At 45.3% G+C, this 15927-nt stretch overlaps 1 protein-coding gene across 1 annotated transcript in view; it reads left to right on the forward strand.

Moving 5' to 3' along the window:
• The window catches only part of MCC (MCC regulator of WNT signaling pathway), a gene marked incomplete at its 5' end in the record, with an annotated part of 263687 nt that overhangs the window by 147984 nt on the left and 99776 nt on the right, over nucleotides 1-15927 (forward strand). Inside the window, one exon of the mRNA XM_080804526.1 lies at nucleotides 5293-5406. Coding sequence (XP_080660652.1) covers nucleotides 5293-5406 — 114 coding nt within the window. The remainder of the gene's footprint in view (nucleotides 1-5292; nucleotides 5407-15927) is intronic.

Below are 15927 nucleotides of genomic sequence, written 5' to 3' on the forward strand. Positions count from 1 at the left end.
TCCGTGGAGATCCTGACCCTGTTTCTCCCCCTGTCCCTGCCCCTGCCAAGGCATGCATTTGATCTCTAAACCTCACATCCACCTGCCCAGGTCTGTGCGCGTGCACACGCACATGCATCCCACAAGCAAGGGAGAATAGTGGTGAAGTCTGCATTAGCATCTCTGCTATGTTTTATCAGTTTTCTGCCCCTGAGTGATTTCCTGCCCTGCTCTATGCCTGGGTTTCTTCATTTGGGGGAAGGAGGTAGTAATACCCGTCTCAGAGCATTGTGGTGAGGATTAAATGAGATACTGCATGAAATTGACTTAGCCCAAACCCCAGTTCAGCAGATGGTAGCTATTAATATTATGCCTTCTATTGTTACTGTCAAGTTGTCTGGAATTCTCAGAATATTCCTAGACGTTGGCATTGGGGTTTGGGCACCGCCTTTCTTCTGCAGGACTCTGCAGCTGGTTCAGTCTGGAAATAATAGAGAAAACAGTGCGGAACCTGTCAAGAATGTGTGTGTTCAGGAAAGTCGTGCTTGTTTCTTGCTCCTCCATGAAGAAAACAGCTCACTCCGTGAAAGAAGTTGGCACTACCTGTTGTCATCACTCAAAACTAAGCGGAAACTGGGTGTTCCTTGTATTTGGACGGCACGCGGCTCCGTTAGGACAGAATGGTGATTCCTCTCATCACACGGTGGGAAGGAAGTAGAGGTATCCTGGCAGCGAATGACTTATAGGAACACCTTAAGCAGCTAGAGCAAGTAGGAAAGAGAGAAAGCACGGTTTGCCCTGGACGAGCTTATCTGCCGCTAACGTGGGGAAGGCCAGCTCTGCCATCACAGCATTCGGGCCCGCATGGTGCCGGTCTCTGTCTGGAGATTCTGGGAATGAAATTCCCCTGTCTTAAGTGTGAGTGGGGAGGCCTTTGGCCCCTTTGAAGAGAGTGCTATTCAAGGGCAGACCGAAGTTCCAGAGAGATGAGTTGGAATGGTGGACTTAGAATTTGGCAGCCTAGGTTCAGGCCCTAGATGCCCTTCACCAACCACGGTCTTGGGGTAAAGTACTTGCCCATCTGCCGACGGGGAATCCTAGCTTCCTGTAGGCCACAGGGCTGGCGTGCGATGGTGAAGACGCAATGAGCCGATGCAGAGGAGAGTGCCATGCAGACTGGACGGTGTGGGCACGTGTTCATTGTCGTTGCCGGTGGTGGCAAGATGCAGAAGTGCTTTATAGCTGGAAATACACCGTGGTGTCTGGGGCACTCATCTGAGTCACTGGGCTGCTGGCTTAAAAGGCATCTCAGGAAGTGCGAAGCCCTTTGTCTCGTGGCTCAGGTGTACTGGGAGAAACATCTATCCATGTAGCCCGGGAGAGGCCATCACAAAGGCACTGCTGGCTTCTCACCCAGGTCCCTGGCGGCTGGACCCCGTACCTGTCCGAGGCTAAGCGAGCCTGTTCTGACAGACAGTTGAACAGTGAAATATTAGTGAGTAGTGTTTCATCCAAAAATAACAACCATTTTGACAGCCACCTTGCAGTCAAAATTCCACGTGGTTTAGTTTCATTTGGACACACTGTAAAATGAGAGGCCAGCCTGGGGACTTCGTGCCTCCGATCTCCAGAGTGATGAGGTAAGTATGAATTTATGGCCTTCATGCACGAGACCCACATTTGTTTAGGAAGTGTCACTGTCCCATCCCAACCTTGCTTAGGCCTCGGGTGAAAATTGCACAGAGATGTAAGAGCCTTGGCAGTCAGCTCTTTAAGATAAACCTTAGGACATCAGCAGAATCAGACGGACTAGCTCTGGTCTCCCACTCCCATGCTGATACCCACTGGGAAGGAGGCTGTTCTGAGACAGGACTGGCTTACTCACTCGGTTGAATGTCCCACTCACTACCTCTGATGGGGCTTCTTCTAAGAAGGCTGTTGACTTGAAACTCATTGACTTAAACCTTGACTGGGAAAGAGGATGTGGGCTTTTGTTGAATGCTCCCCGGGTTCCAGACACCCAGCGAGTTACAGTTTCGGCGTGGTCTCATTTGTCTCTGTGGCAGCCTATGACAAAGTGATTAAATTAGCCATCTAAAGGCAAGTCTCCTGCAAGTGGCTTAAATGAGATTTGAACCCAGGCATATTTGATTCTTTACAAAGTAGGGTTAGATCAATTGCATTTGCCAGAGCACCTCAACGTAAGAGTGGCCTATACAGTGGAGGTCTGTTGCTGCCTATTCTGTTCCAGAAGTCTGACGCCAACAGTCCAAAGCTGGCAGGGTGACTCTACCAACTTGCTAGGGCTCGGGCAAGTTTTGGCCCTTTAGAATGTGGAGCTCACCTTTATGAAGGAGAGTGGCTGCTTGAGCTCCAGCCATCACATAATGTACCAAGCAGCAAGGATGGAGGAAGAGAAAAGGGGAATGACTTCTTTGAGATGTTTTCCTAGAACTCCCGTATAGTATTTCTACTTACATCTCATTGGCCAGAACTTGGTCACATGGCGATGCCTGGCTCCAGCTGTAGAGGGAGAGCTAGGAACTGGGACGATTCAGCCGAGCAGCAGTGATATGATTGGCTAAAATGTGGGGTCTTGGGGCGCCTGGGTGGCTCAGTGGGTTAATGCCTCTGCCTTCAGCTCAGGTCATGATCTGAGGGTCCTGGGATCGAGCCTCACATCGGGCTCTCTGCTTAGCAGGGAGCCTGCTTCCCCTTCTCTCTCTGCCTGCCTCTCTGCCTACTTGTGATCTCTGTCTGTCAAATAAATAAATAAAATCTTTAAAAAAAAAAAATTGGGGTCTTGTTGCAGAGCACGAAGAGAAAAACGAGTTGGAGGGGCGCCTGGGTGGCTCGACTATTTCCCTTCGACTCAGGTCATGATCCCAGGATCAAGACCTATGGAAGGCTCCCTGCTCAGTAGGGAGCCTGCTTCTCCCTCTGCCTCCTGCTCCCCTGCTTGTGCTCACTCCCTCTCTCTCTCTCTCACATAAATAAATAAAATCTTTTAAAAAAATAAATGAGTTGGAGAGGATGCTGGCACAGACTCCAAGCATCATATATATTTCTTCTCTTTGGTTAGTGAAACATCTTCTTTTCATGGTTCTTTATGGGTCATATGTCTAAAGCTCTGACTCAAGTCAGAGACCATTTCCAAAACCAGGGAACAAGTAAAGAGATCTCAAAAATGGGTATACATATCATTTTCCTGTTACAGATATTTAACCGTTTCAGTTGCTTTGGTAAATTTGTCTTTCCAGACTTAAGTCCACTCTTACTCTTGTTAAAAATTTACCCCAAAGACCTCTATCCTTCTTATCTTTTAATACTTGCCTTGACAGGGCACAGGGTGTGTCCTAATACTTGGAGTGTTGCGCTCACACTCCGCAGCCTTTGAATTCCCAGGGCTCCCACAGGTCTGCCAGAATGAGGGGGAGCGAAGCCCACAAAGAAGGGAGGTCAAGCTAGCTTTTGATTACTGGATTACTAATGGGGGAACTTCTCGTGAAAACTTAGCACACCTCTCATGCTCAGTTACCAGGTAGGAAGGGGGTGCCGTCAGCCCGCTCCTAAGCAACATGTCTTGTGACTCGCCTGCTTTGCCCACTCTACTTCCCACCTTCTGATATTAGTTTCTGCCGGGAAAGCCTCTCTCAAGACTTGACTTAATGTCTAACAGACCACAATGTCTGACACAGAAGGAGAATCTTCAGATGGACAGTTCAGAGGCAGAGGGGGTTGCCCAGCTGTCTAAGGAAGGAGTGAATTTGTGTCCCTCTCCCCGCTGTTGGAAGCAGAATGGCCTGAAAAGACTACAGTGGGACCACTGTGGTATTTGTGCTGAGACTTCTTACACAAAACCTTGTACCTGAAACCCAGAGTGACCTTTTTTGAGCAGCCCTAGCCCTACATGAGAAGGCAAATACCGCCAGATTGCCTGACATTTCCTTTTTTAAATTTCAGGCATTCCTGATTTCAGATGAGCTATTGATCTGTTGGTTTGCAGCCCTGATGCAATGAAGCAAAGTCACGGTCACTGCCATTATAGTCTAACATAAACAACTGCTTTGAAAGCCCAGACCCTGCCCTGGGTCTCCTTCTCCCTTCCTCCCACTCATACCCCCAACAAGCCTCCCAGCCGACATGCAGTTGCAGAAAAGCATTTTCTGAACCTGCAATTAAAATCTTCAAAGTTGAACTGTGGACCGTCCTACCACGTCCATCTTTAAAGATCACATTTATTTGTCTACTCCTTACTTTAATCCCTCTTGGCAGAAACTACTAAAAACCTGTCAGGAAGGGAGGGTTTGTTCTGATCCTAATCACTCACCCAAATGGAGTGTGGAATTTGGCTAGGGAATGGTCTACACTTCCCCCGCTGGAGCTGCCAGTGAAGACAGATGAGAAGCAGTGACTCAGAAGACAAAGAAGGTTGAAGAAGGGTGCTACTCTGGGACCTGAGTGTTGAGCTCTGTCCGTTGCCCTGCAAAGCCACAAAGGCTCCTGGGGTAGCTTTGGTGCTGCCAAAGCTCAGTGTTTGGGCTCGGAAGTTGGGCATGTTGAGATCCTAGGGGTGCTGGGTACCCCTTGTTAATGTGTTAAAGAACTTCCCTTGTCGTTCCAGTTAACCTGAGGGAATTGGCTGGGGAAGGGGATCTGGAGGGATTCTTGGTGTGTCTTCTCCGAGCATCATTTATCAGAATTCTTGTTCTGTTCCTGGGAGAGGGCCTGCTAGCCCAGAGGCAGCATCTGGACAATCTAGTGTGTCTGGAGGACAATGAGGAAAGATGAGCTGGCAAGGAAATAAAGGACCGACTTTATGGGGAGACCATCTGACAAAAAATGAGCTCGCCCAGGTTTTCTTAAACTCGGCCCCGTGATCTGTCTGTACACGCAGCAGGATGGGTCACAGAGTTGCCCTGTCCAACTTTCATATGTTCCAAAGTGAGTTCAAAGCTGATCTGGTTCTCCTCCTTTCTCGTGGCTCAGGTTGAGAATCAGGCAACCCCACACCAGCAATGAATCGCACCCTTGCTGAGTAACAGAGGGAAAGCCCTCAGAGTGAGGAGCTTTGCTCTCTATTCTGATGGGACCCCGAAATTAGGTCCCGCTGCCCACATGTGAGTTTTCTCCCTGTTACGTTTACGGTGACCACCATATAACCCGGCTTGCCTGCCCGACACCTGATTTAATAGCACCCATTGGAGTTGCGGCATTTTTTTTTTTTTTTAATATGATCACAGTAATTACAGGGAAGGAACGAGTTTCTGCCAGAGGATCTAACCTTATGCTCCTTTCCTTCTCTCACCACAGCTCCACTTGGCAGCCCTGGCATCACTCAAGGGAGATATAGTGGAACTTAATAAACGTCTGCAGCAAACGGAGCGGGAACGAGACCTTCTGGAAAAGAAATTAGCCAAGGCACAGGTAAGGGATCTGGAGAGGTTTTTTATTTTATTTAAACTCTTATATTTTTTATTTAAAGATATAACCTAGATTGAGGAATTCCAGCAGATCGAGTTACGGGGTCATGAGCAAACATTCTCATAAGCACTGTTCAGGTCAGGAAGTAGAACTTGCCAGCCATCCCAGAAGCCCCTCCTTATGTCCTGTCCTAGTCGCACCCTCCCTCCCACCAAGGTGACCACCACCGTGACTTTTATAGTCCTATTTCCTGTCCCTTTACCCTATATCCCTGAAGTTTATATATCCCTAGACAGTGAAGTTTAGTCTTGCTCATTAAAAACTCTGGGTTTCCTTTGAATCTCTTAATTTATAGGTTTGGCTTCCACTCTTGGTTTGCTTTTTAGTTAATCTGTTAGAAACCTGCCATTTGACCTGTGGAGTTCCCTACAGTCTGCATGGTGCTCATTAGACACTCACCGTACAGCTCACCACATCCCTCCGTCCCCTCTAGCTCCTGTGAAATGGCAGGTGGACCCAGAGGCTCATTCAAATTCATGTCTGGTCCCTTTGGCCAGACAGTAAGGGGTATTTGTTGTTTCAGCGGGAGGCAATATAGGGTCTGCTTGTCTCATTTTCTGTGATGTTAGCAGCTGTTGATACTCAACGCCTTTGTTCATTGGTTCATTGAATTATTAGGTCTTATAAATATGGTGATATTTCAGTTCTGCCATTTCTCATTAATTGGAATGCTTTTATAGGGATATCTCCCATCATCTGTGATTTGGTGAAACAATGGTTCATAGAGGAAAAGCAAAATTTCTCATCTTTCTATTAACATTTTTCAAGAAAACAAACTCTGATCCTCTGAAGTTGCCCAATAATTTAAAAATCTATAATTAAGAAATTATAGATTTAAACATATTTGGGTTTTCATTCTACCATAACTGTTTTCGTTACAGAAACTCAAATTGTATTATCTTTGGCCAGTATGAGCCTCTTCAGGTTGGCTCCTGAGTCTTTTGATATGAGTCCAGACTCAGATAGTACGTTTTTTTTCCCCCAAATGTGGTAGTAACCATCCTCTGAGTAACTCTTACTTCTCTGAGCAGAGAGTAGTATCTTAAGACCACAATCTGAGTGCTAAGAGTGCTTTTGGCTTCTAGGTCGGTCATTGTTTCCAGGCCCCTTTTATAGACGTAGCCAGGAAATTCTTTATTTCCTTATTTACCTACATATGCATGTACATATAACTTTTCAGATAAAATATGTTAGGAGTTCGTACAAATAGCCGCAATTTAAATTGAGACTACAGCGTACTTTATACCTAGCTTCCTCTGTATTTTATCTGAATCTCCTTTCTTTCACATGAAGAATCCTAGTTCTTAATGCTACAGAGGACAATTGAATGAAAATACTCCATGATTACTTGCTTCATTCCATATTACATACAGTATCAGGATACTACTACTACTGCCGTAACAGATACAGTTCCTGAGAAGAATGTGATTTTTTGTTGTTGTTGCGTTACACTCTCTGCACTCCCCCAGTTTTTTGCTAAGTTGTCTTCCTTCCACCTGCCTCGCCGTCTGGCCATTGCAACTCACACTCTCCCCCTCTCGTCCTCATTTAGGCTTCTCTAAGTACCTATATGTTTAGTGTTTACCGTGGTCCTTATGTCAGCGTTCCTCGTTTATTCTTTTATTGCCTGAAGTGGATTTTCTAGGCGATTCCTCAGGGAGGACTCGGCATCATCTTCACCAAGTTCTTGCTCATTATTAACAGTATGTCTGTTCTTTGCCCTTCATACTTGAAAGACGTTGCGGCTGGATAGAAAACCCTTGGCCCATCTTTTCTTTGCTTGAATACATTCCCTTCTTCTCTTTTGGTGTAGAGTGCTGCTCCCAAAGTCTGATAATACAGCCTCACGGACATGTACTCTAGATGTCCATAGCATGTCTTGTCTTTTCTTTTCCTTTTTCTTTTCTTTCTTTCTTTCTTTCTGTCTGTCTGTCTAGTAATTTTACTAGAGTAACTTTTCTTTAAAAGACTTTATTTTTAAGTAATCTCTACACCCAGCGTGGGGCTGAAACTCACATGCTCCACCAACTGATCCAGCCAGGTGCTCCTACTAGAGTAACTCTTGATCTGAGTCATTCTGGTTGGATATTCTCAGGTTTGCTGTGTATTCTTTTGATTATCTCTTTTAATCTTTTAATTTCAGGAAAGTGTAAAAAACTACAGTGTTTAATACCAGTTCTCTTGCTTTGATTTTCTTCTTCAAGGATGCTTATTATTTGTATGTTAGATCTTTTTTGCCTGTTTTCACTATCTCACTATCCACATCCTGTCTCTCCCTTTTTACTTGGTTTTTCCTGTTGTTCATCTTCTGTTTCTTTTGGGGCTTTATATGTTGTGTTTATTTCTTCCCATGTGCCTTTTAGTTTAGTTTATGCTCCTGAAATGCATTTTTTTAAAAAGATTTTATTTATTTATTTGACAGAGATCACAAGTAGGCAGAGAGGCAGGCAGAGAGAGAGAGGAGGAAGCAGGCTCCCTGCTGAGCCGAGAGCCCGATGTGGGGCTCCATCCCAGGACCCTGAGATCATGACCTGAGCCGAAGGTAGAGGCTTAACCCACTGAGCCACCCAGGTGCCCCGTCTCATGTCATTTTATTTCCTTAAGGTCTTTCAGCTTATTTTGAAATAGTAGGCTTTGTCTGGGCTTTTTGGGGGTGAGATGTCCATTTTGTGGCATGCTTTCATAGTATATAGGGAGACATTCTCTTTTTTCCTTCCTTCTTATAACTTTGTATGGAATTTGACCTCAGGACTTCTCCATTTTTCAATTTTTTATGAAAAAAATCGTTTCCTTGAACTTTTAGGAGGCCCGGTTTAAGATGGTTTTTTAAGTTCATAAAGCTTAGTCTTCTGTTGTTTTCATTTTGTCAAAAATATGACCGCCTGCTTTCGGACACTTCCTGGCTCTGTTCCTCTCACCTACTTCTATCTGGATCTATTCTTTCCTTTGTCTCTGTCACTCCATCTTGTTCAGTCCTGATCCCACTGTCAGCAGTTTCTCCTCCTGGAAGCGAGTCCTGAGGCCAATCTTGAGAGTTCTCAGGGACGAACTGCTTTAGGTCTTCCAGATCTTGTTGGGGCCCCTTCCCCGTTTACTCTTGGCTCAGGCAGAATACCTCCTAGTTTTAGCGACTCCTTTCCAATTGGCGCCCCTCACTTTCCTGTGGGTATTGACTGTTTATGTTGGGGTTTTCCAGTTCTCGGGTCCACCAACCTTACGCTTCTCGCTGCTTCTGCCCACTCAGAAACCCTTTCGGGCTTGTGGATGGTGTGGGTTTGTCCTTGCTTGTATTTTGTTGTTCGAGAGAATACCTTGTCTCAAGCATTTGGTTCTGTTGAATAAGGTGTTCTGTTTTGTTTTGTTTTTAAAGATTTTTATTTATTTGACAGAGATCACAAGTAGGCGGGGGTGGGGGGTGAAGCAGTCTCCCCAACGAGCAGAGAGCCAGACGTGGGGCTAGACGCGGGGCTCGATCCCAGGACCCTGGGATCACGACTGGAGCCGAAGGCAGAGGCTTTAACCCACTGAGCCACCCAGGCGCCCCTAAGGTGTCCTGTTTTTTATGTGAGAATTCAGAGAGCTCTAAAAACCAGGCTGCCTCAACCCTTGGTCTAGATGACCTGTGGAAAGTTTTGAAAACTCAGGTCTCATAATTGTAGATTGTTTGAGTAGAGAGGAAAGACCCTTTATACTTGAGATCTTCTACTTCCACATTTGTCAATATCCCAGAGAGGTTAACTTGCTTACCCAAGGTCAAATGAATAGCTTGGCGCCAGAGCCAAGACAAGATCCCCAGTGTTCTTCTCTCATAAAGGCTATTATACAGACAAAATCTTTAAGTTTTTACTTGGATGAAAACTTACAATATTTTCCTTCTATTATAAAAGTAATAAAAATGTGATAGGAAAAGCTGGAAAGGCAGCAATATGATGTTTTAGTAGTGGGCTCTGGTGAATTACAACTTTTTTTAGTGCTCTTTTTGGTTTTGTTTCACAAGGGTTTTGTTTGTTTGTTTTTTGTTTGTTTTGTTTTTTTTGAAAAAGTGATTTTTCAAAATCACTGGGGCACCTGGGTGGCTCAGTGGGTTAAAGCCTCTGCCTTCGGCTCAGGTCATGATCCCAAGGTCCTGGGATCAAGCTCCACATCACATCAGGCTCTCTGCTTAGCGGGGAGCCTGCTTCCCCCTCTCTCTGTCTCTGCCTGCCTCTCTGCCTACTTGTGATCTCTGTCAAATAAATAAATAAAATCTTAAAAAAAAAAGAAAAAGTGATTATTTTTGTATTAATGATAAATACAAAAGAGTGTTAGGTGAGTTTTCTAATTTGCAACCATCAAAGGCAACCATTGTTAGTAGTTCTTAACAGTGATAATTTTTTAAAAGATTTTATTTATTTATTTGAGAGAGAGAGAGACAGCACCAGTAGTAAGGAGAGGGAGAAGGGAGAAGCAGCCTCCCCCCAGGCAGGGAGCCTGACGCAGGGCTCCATCTCAGGACCCCGGGATTGTGACCTGAGCTGAAGGCAGATGCTTAACAGACTGAGCCACCCAGGCGCCCCTGTGAGAATATTTTTAAGAGGAAAGAAGTTGTGAAAGCTCTTAACTAAAAGCTGGCATGTACTATAGTTTTGGATTTTTAAAGATGACCAGGAGGGTATTTATTAAAATTTTAAGCCTACAAGGACAGAGCAACTTGTGCAGAGGATGGTAGAAGATAATGGAAAACTTTCTGTGCTGTGTCAAAGATTGAGTCAGTTCCCTTTTGACTAATTGTCAAGACATTCTTATGTAATAATGTTTGGTGGCTCTTTACATCATAGTGGCATTCATTGACTCTATTCCATTTGCATTCTTACATTAAATATGCTTAAAGATTACTCTCTGTTCCTTTCAATAGAGACATCTTTCCAGTGCAGATACTGGGACCCAGGAGAGAGAACATGGGGGTGGGGGGAGGTCAGACTCACCAGTCTCATACCTTTTACAAAGATGAGATTTATGGGGCGCCTGGGTGGCTCAGTGGGTTAAAGCCTCTGCCTTCGGCTCAGGTCATGGTCTCAGGGTCCTGGGATCGAGACCTGCATAGGGCTCTCTGCTCGGCGGGGAGCCTGCTTCCCCGTCTCTGTCTGCCTGCCTCTCTGCCTACTTGTGATCTCTCTCTCTCTCTGTCAAATAAATGAATAAAATCTTTAAAAAAAAAAAGAAATTTATGCAAGAAAAAATAAGAACAATGAAATGGCAGTGCCATGCTTCCTGTGTGAGTGATTCATGTTTGAAGCTTGACCAGATTGTGGAAGAGCAAGTTCATGCATAAATTTATGCTCTGTGGCTTTAGAGAGTTTTACCAACTCTCTAAATATTACAGAGCTATGATTAACCTAAAATGTGAATGGTGGTTGTCTTCATCAGAAATAATCAAAAAGAGCTTCAACATCTGTTGAGTAATTATTGATGGTGACCCTGGGACTAGTTGAATAAAAAAAAGGTTCATTATATAGTCATAAGGTCAACCTGCCAGTAGAGTTTTAAGAATAGCGATGGAAAGGGAAATGCTGAATAAAGGAGCCTAGATCAGCATGATGAGGAAGGTAGAGTGCTTCCGTATTCATTTTCTATTGCTGTGTAATAAGTTACCACAAAATTACTGGCTTAACACACATTTATCAGCTCACAACTTCTGTGCTTCAGGAACTCAGGTATGGCGGTAACAGGGTCCTCTGTGTGTTTGCCATCGAGGTGTTGCCAGAACTGAGTGCTCATCTAAAGCTCAACTAGGGAAGAGTCCACTTGCCCAAGTCCTTGACAGAATTTATTTCTTTGTGGGTGTAGGATCCATGACAGTTTGCTTTTTCAAGGCCATCAGTGCAGAGAAAGATTCTAGAATAAGTCTGTTGATCAGACAGATCCTGGGAGTGACATCCCATCACCTTTGTCACATGGCACTAGTTAGAAGCTGGTCACAGATCCCACCCAGGCTCAGTGAGAGGGTGTCACACAGAGGAGATACAGGGATCATTGGGGGCATTTCAGAGGCCACTCATCATACTGTCCTGGGGGATTTGATGAGCAGCGCCACTGTTAGCGTGTAGTGTAGCGGTAGTGAGAATCACCACACTTTAGCTCTGTTTTGTGCCAGGCAGTGTGACAAGCAACCTGCTTGCTTTATCTCAGGGAGTTCTCATAATGGCCTCTGGTGCAGGTACTGTTAGCAGGGCCGTTTGGCAAGTGAAGAAAGAGAGGTTTGGGGAATCTGAGTATCTTGCCGAAGATTATGAGGCTAGAAAGTACCAAGAGTTAGAATTTGCATCCAGGTTTTATGGGAATCCACAGCTGTACTAGTCCTGTATTGTCTTTTAGGCTGTCCAGGCTGCCCTTAGCATCCAAAGGGGTTCCCAAAGTGGGTGGAGCATGATGCACGGGTCCATTTGGTTTAAACTTCCCTACCGTCCCCATCAAACAGGTGCACAGACACATGCATGCACCAACATTAAACAGCCTGGTGGGAAACTGACAGAGATTCTATATGCTACTGGTTCGATGCTTTCGGCATATTTGCTATTTTTTGAGGACCAACAGTTTTACATTGCTGCATTTTTTTTAAGGGCTATAGAATGATATATCTCAAGCAAGCTTATGAATCTATTATTCCCCATGTAATCAGTTAGTAGTAATACGGAATGCTTTCTATTTCTAAGCTCTCTATCTTCGGATAGCAAGGCTTCTGAATTTTCTACCTCTTAGCTTTTAGGAAGAAAACATAAATACTTTTCATTAAATGTCATGGAGAGAGCACTTTGTTGGTGCTTTCTCGTTATATGAGATACTTAAAGGTACGGTTTGGCTGTGTTCTCTTGGTCAGGAATGTCCTCCATTCCTTCCTTACTTGTTTCTACTTTGCTTTGGTAAATTGCGCTAGCCGTTTTCCTCATCAAGGGCATTTCCATTTGTGCTGGGCCTCTTTGTTTTGTTGGCCTGGTTCCTCCCATCTTCCCCCTGGGAGAACCTGGGCAAGGACTTAGAATGAGGGTGGAAATAACCCTGAGTAATATTGCCGAGACCAATTCAGTGCGACCCTGGGAAAGTGGCATGACTTCTTTGCATATTTTACAAGGGGGTGGTGCTGACCCCCTTCACCAGGATGGTTGAGAGGGTTAACAGATTAATGATGGCATTGCATTTTTCAAGAATGGAGTTCCTAATGCTCTTAGGTTTGACAGCTGAGACTAATGTGATGATTAAAGATCCGTGGCCTCTGTGGAGTAAGATAAAACCCAGTGAAGAACATTAATAAAACCAGAAAGCTCCTTAGCATTGCCACTTTGCACAGGGTTTTTCCAACAAGAGCTCAAGTTCTCAGACCGGTCTGTCTCGAGGCTGACTCATGGCTTCATCCCAGGATTGCACCAAGAGCGGAGATATTCTTGGTGGCTGGAATGATACCGCTTGTTTTTATTACACATTTTTGCATACAGGCAATTTCACCAATTTATGTGGCTAGACATAGGTATTTATATAGATTTTAAAGTTGCTTCCTCATCATGATAGCTGAAACCTAGGGAAAATGCTCCGAGTATACATTAAGTCCCAGACGAAAGTCAGGAAAAAAAATTTCCTCCTATCCGATCCCAGTCTTTTTTTCTTTGCCTTTCACACTGACTGTTTGTAGTTGTGGGAGAAATCCTAGTGATTCTGACTTCCAGAAATTCATGGTAAGCAAGATGCTGCAACCACAGGCTTGCTTTCTTTGCTAAAATATAGGATCAGTCAAAAACTGAATATAGGCTGGGAGAAAGGAGAGCCCTGGATGCGATTCCCTGTGATAAGAGGGAAAAAGTGGCAGCGTGTTGTTTGAGACCATTTCTTATTTTGTTCAACTGAAATTTTATGGGGTATTTCGGTGTGGTGAGGAGAAGAAATTCATCCCTCACTCGTAAGTTTTGCTGGAAGAAGCTACCACTCCTCCCTGTTAAGAAAGTTGTCGCTGAATAATTGACTTTGGCAGCTAAAGCTGGCTTGATGGGTACCAGAGGGACCTAGAATTCCCTGTCTTAAAACCCCTTGTGTCTACTTTTATATTTTGGTTCTCCAATGGACTGAGGAGAGAGTTGTCTGGGTTTCCTACCTTCACCTGGTATGGGAAGGCATAATATTGGTGTTTCCTGGAGTTTACTGGAGGTGGGTCGGGGAGGAAGACCAAGGAGGGTGACTCTGCTGTCCCTGGAGATCTTAAGGCAAATCGCATGGGGACAAGCCCGCAGGTCAAGGAGCTGGGAGGGAGTAGGGGGGAGAAGATGGTGGCTACAACAGCATCTACCCTTTGATGGTGTAAACACAAATCAGACGGTTTTTCAGAGAGTTCTGCTTGTTGCCTAGGATATAACAAATCAGTCACTTTACATTTTGTTTTCATCTGTAAAATGGTTGTATCATCAGAATATGCCCAAATAAATAACCCCCAAACCACCTCAGCGGCTTTACATATCAGAGATTTATTTCTTGTTTCTTGCTAGGAGCTCTGTAGGGCTGGCAGGAAACTGTCCCGAATTGTCCTCTACCAGCCTCCTAAGCTGATGGGGCTTCTACTGTCTGGAACATTGCCAGTAGCCATGGCCAGGGAAGGGAATGTAGCAAATCCTGAAGGAGCCTTAAAGGCTTCTAGGCATAAGTGACATAACTTCACTCATACCTCATTGGCTGAAGTAAGTCACATGGCCATATCTAGCTTCAAGGGGAGAGAGAAAATATCATCCCCCCACTGTGCATGGATGGAGGTGAACCAGAGTCTTGAGGAATATCCGTGTTGTCTATCAGGGGTGCTGATGCTTACGAGGCACACACCCCACATGATGGCCCTGCCAGAGACCCCTGTGTGTACCGGAGAGAAACGAACACCATTGCAGGAACTGTTAATGAATTATGCGAAGAGTGGACGTCTATCGCCTTTTTTTTTTTTAAATAAAGATAGATTTATTTATTTATTTATTTATTTGACAGACAAAGATCACAAGTAGGCAGAGAGGCAGGCAGAGAGAATGGAAGGGAAGCAGGCACCCTGCTGAGCAGAGAGCCCAATGTGGGGCTCGATCCTAGGACCCTGGGATCATGACCTGAGCCGAAGGCAGAGGCTTTAACCCACTGAGCCACCAGGTGCCCCCATCTATCGCTTTTTAATGTGTATATAAAGTGCCTCGACTTGTAACTTAAAAGTCAAGAAATGTGTGCAAACATGAAGGAGTAATCTAGAAGTCCTACTCCTTTAACCTGTTTAGCTGTCATTGTTGTAGTACCGCCTGGATTGAGGCTTTACGGGGATACCTGCCCAGAGGTGACTCGTAGATGGAGGCGCGGTATCCAGCCTGACCTAGCCTGTGCCCCTAGGAAACAGAACACTCGAAACCACATGCCCTCCCAGGCTAAACAAGGCTCTCACCGGTCATGAAAACTCAGGGTGGTGAGAGGCGTGGGTCAGTCACCGTACCGGAGTGTGTTCATAAAATCGGGCAAGACTGGAACGGGCAGTCCTGCGGCCGCGGGAGCTGGCCGGCGCAGGAACGCGGATCACGCGCAGAATGGCTCTGTCTGTCCTGGGTCCCGCCACTCGTCTCCCACTTTTCCTGCACTGAGGTGCCCCTTTTCCGAGGTTGGTCTTATGCAGTTCAATGGGAGCTGTTGAACAAGGGTGTTCTGTCGGGTTCTTCGGGCTCCGGCAGGTAATGGCTTGTCTTCTGATGCCCCGTTGCTCCACCCCGCCCTGCCCCACCCTGCAGCGTGGAGGTCCGGGCTTCAACCTGTCTTTGTCTGGGTCCCACCAGTGTGTGCAGAATGGGTAAAGTGTTCAGTGTGATACCTCAAGGGGATGTTGATTTGTACGGATGAGCCTTGGGCAATATCTTCTCAAGCCATCCATTCTCCTTGAGGCTGGGCATTTTGATAATTATTTTCCAGTGTTCTCTTTTCATTGTGTGAAGGATCCCCAGGGTACCATTCTACCATCTCTCCTTCCCCCCACCCCCCATTTCTGTCCACGTTTCTTATTCTCCAGCAGAGAATTCCACCTGGAAGCTGTGACTGTGGTTCCCTTCGGAGGACATGTCCCAGTGATCCCCACTCGGTGGCACTCAGCCTCGTATCTTAAATATTATGGGAAATCAAGCTGTATCTATTATTTTTAGGAAGAATTAAATTATAGAGGCTTTCCACTATTTTAAGAAACCATACTTATGGAAAAAATATAGGAACATAAACCAGATATCTTTGCCTTCAGCGAAGAACTTTTCTGCCTCCGATAGAGTCTTGTTGCTACTCCCAAATGAACCCCTAGTTCCAAATATACATTATGAGTCTTTTGTCTCCTTTTAGCTACAAGTGCTGTTCTGTCTGAATCATCAGGCTTCCTGTTGTCTCTTGTTCATACTCTTACCCTCCAGGCAGACTTCCCAGTTACAGGCAGGGGCGAAGGTGGTACAG

The sequence above is a fragment of the Martes martes genome (genome assembly GCF_963455335.1).
Source record: "Martes martes genome assembly, chromosome: 5".
Taxonomy (NCBI): Eukaryota; Metazoa; Chordata; class Mammalia; order Carnivora; family Mustelidae; genus Martes; species Martes martes.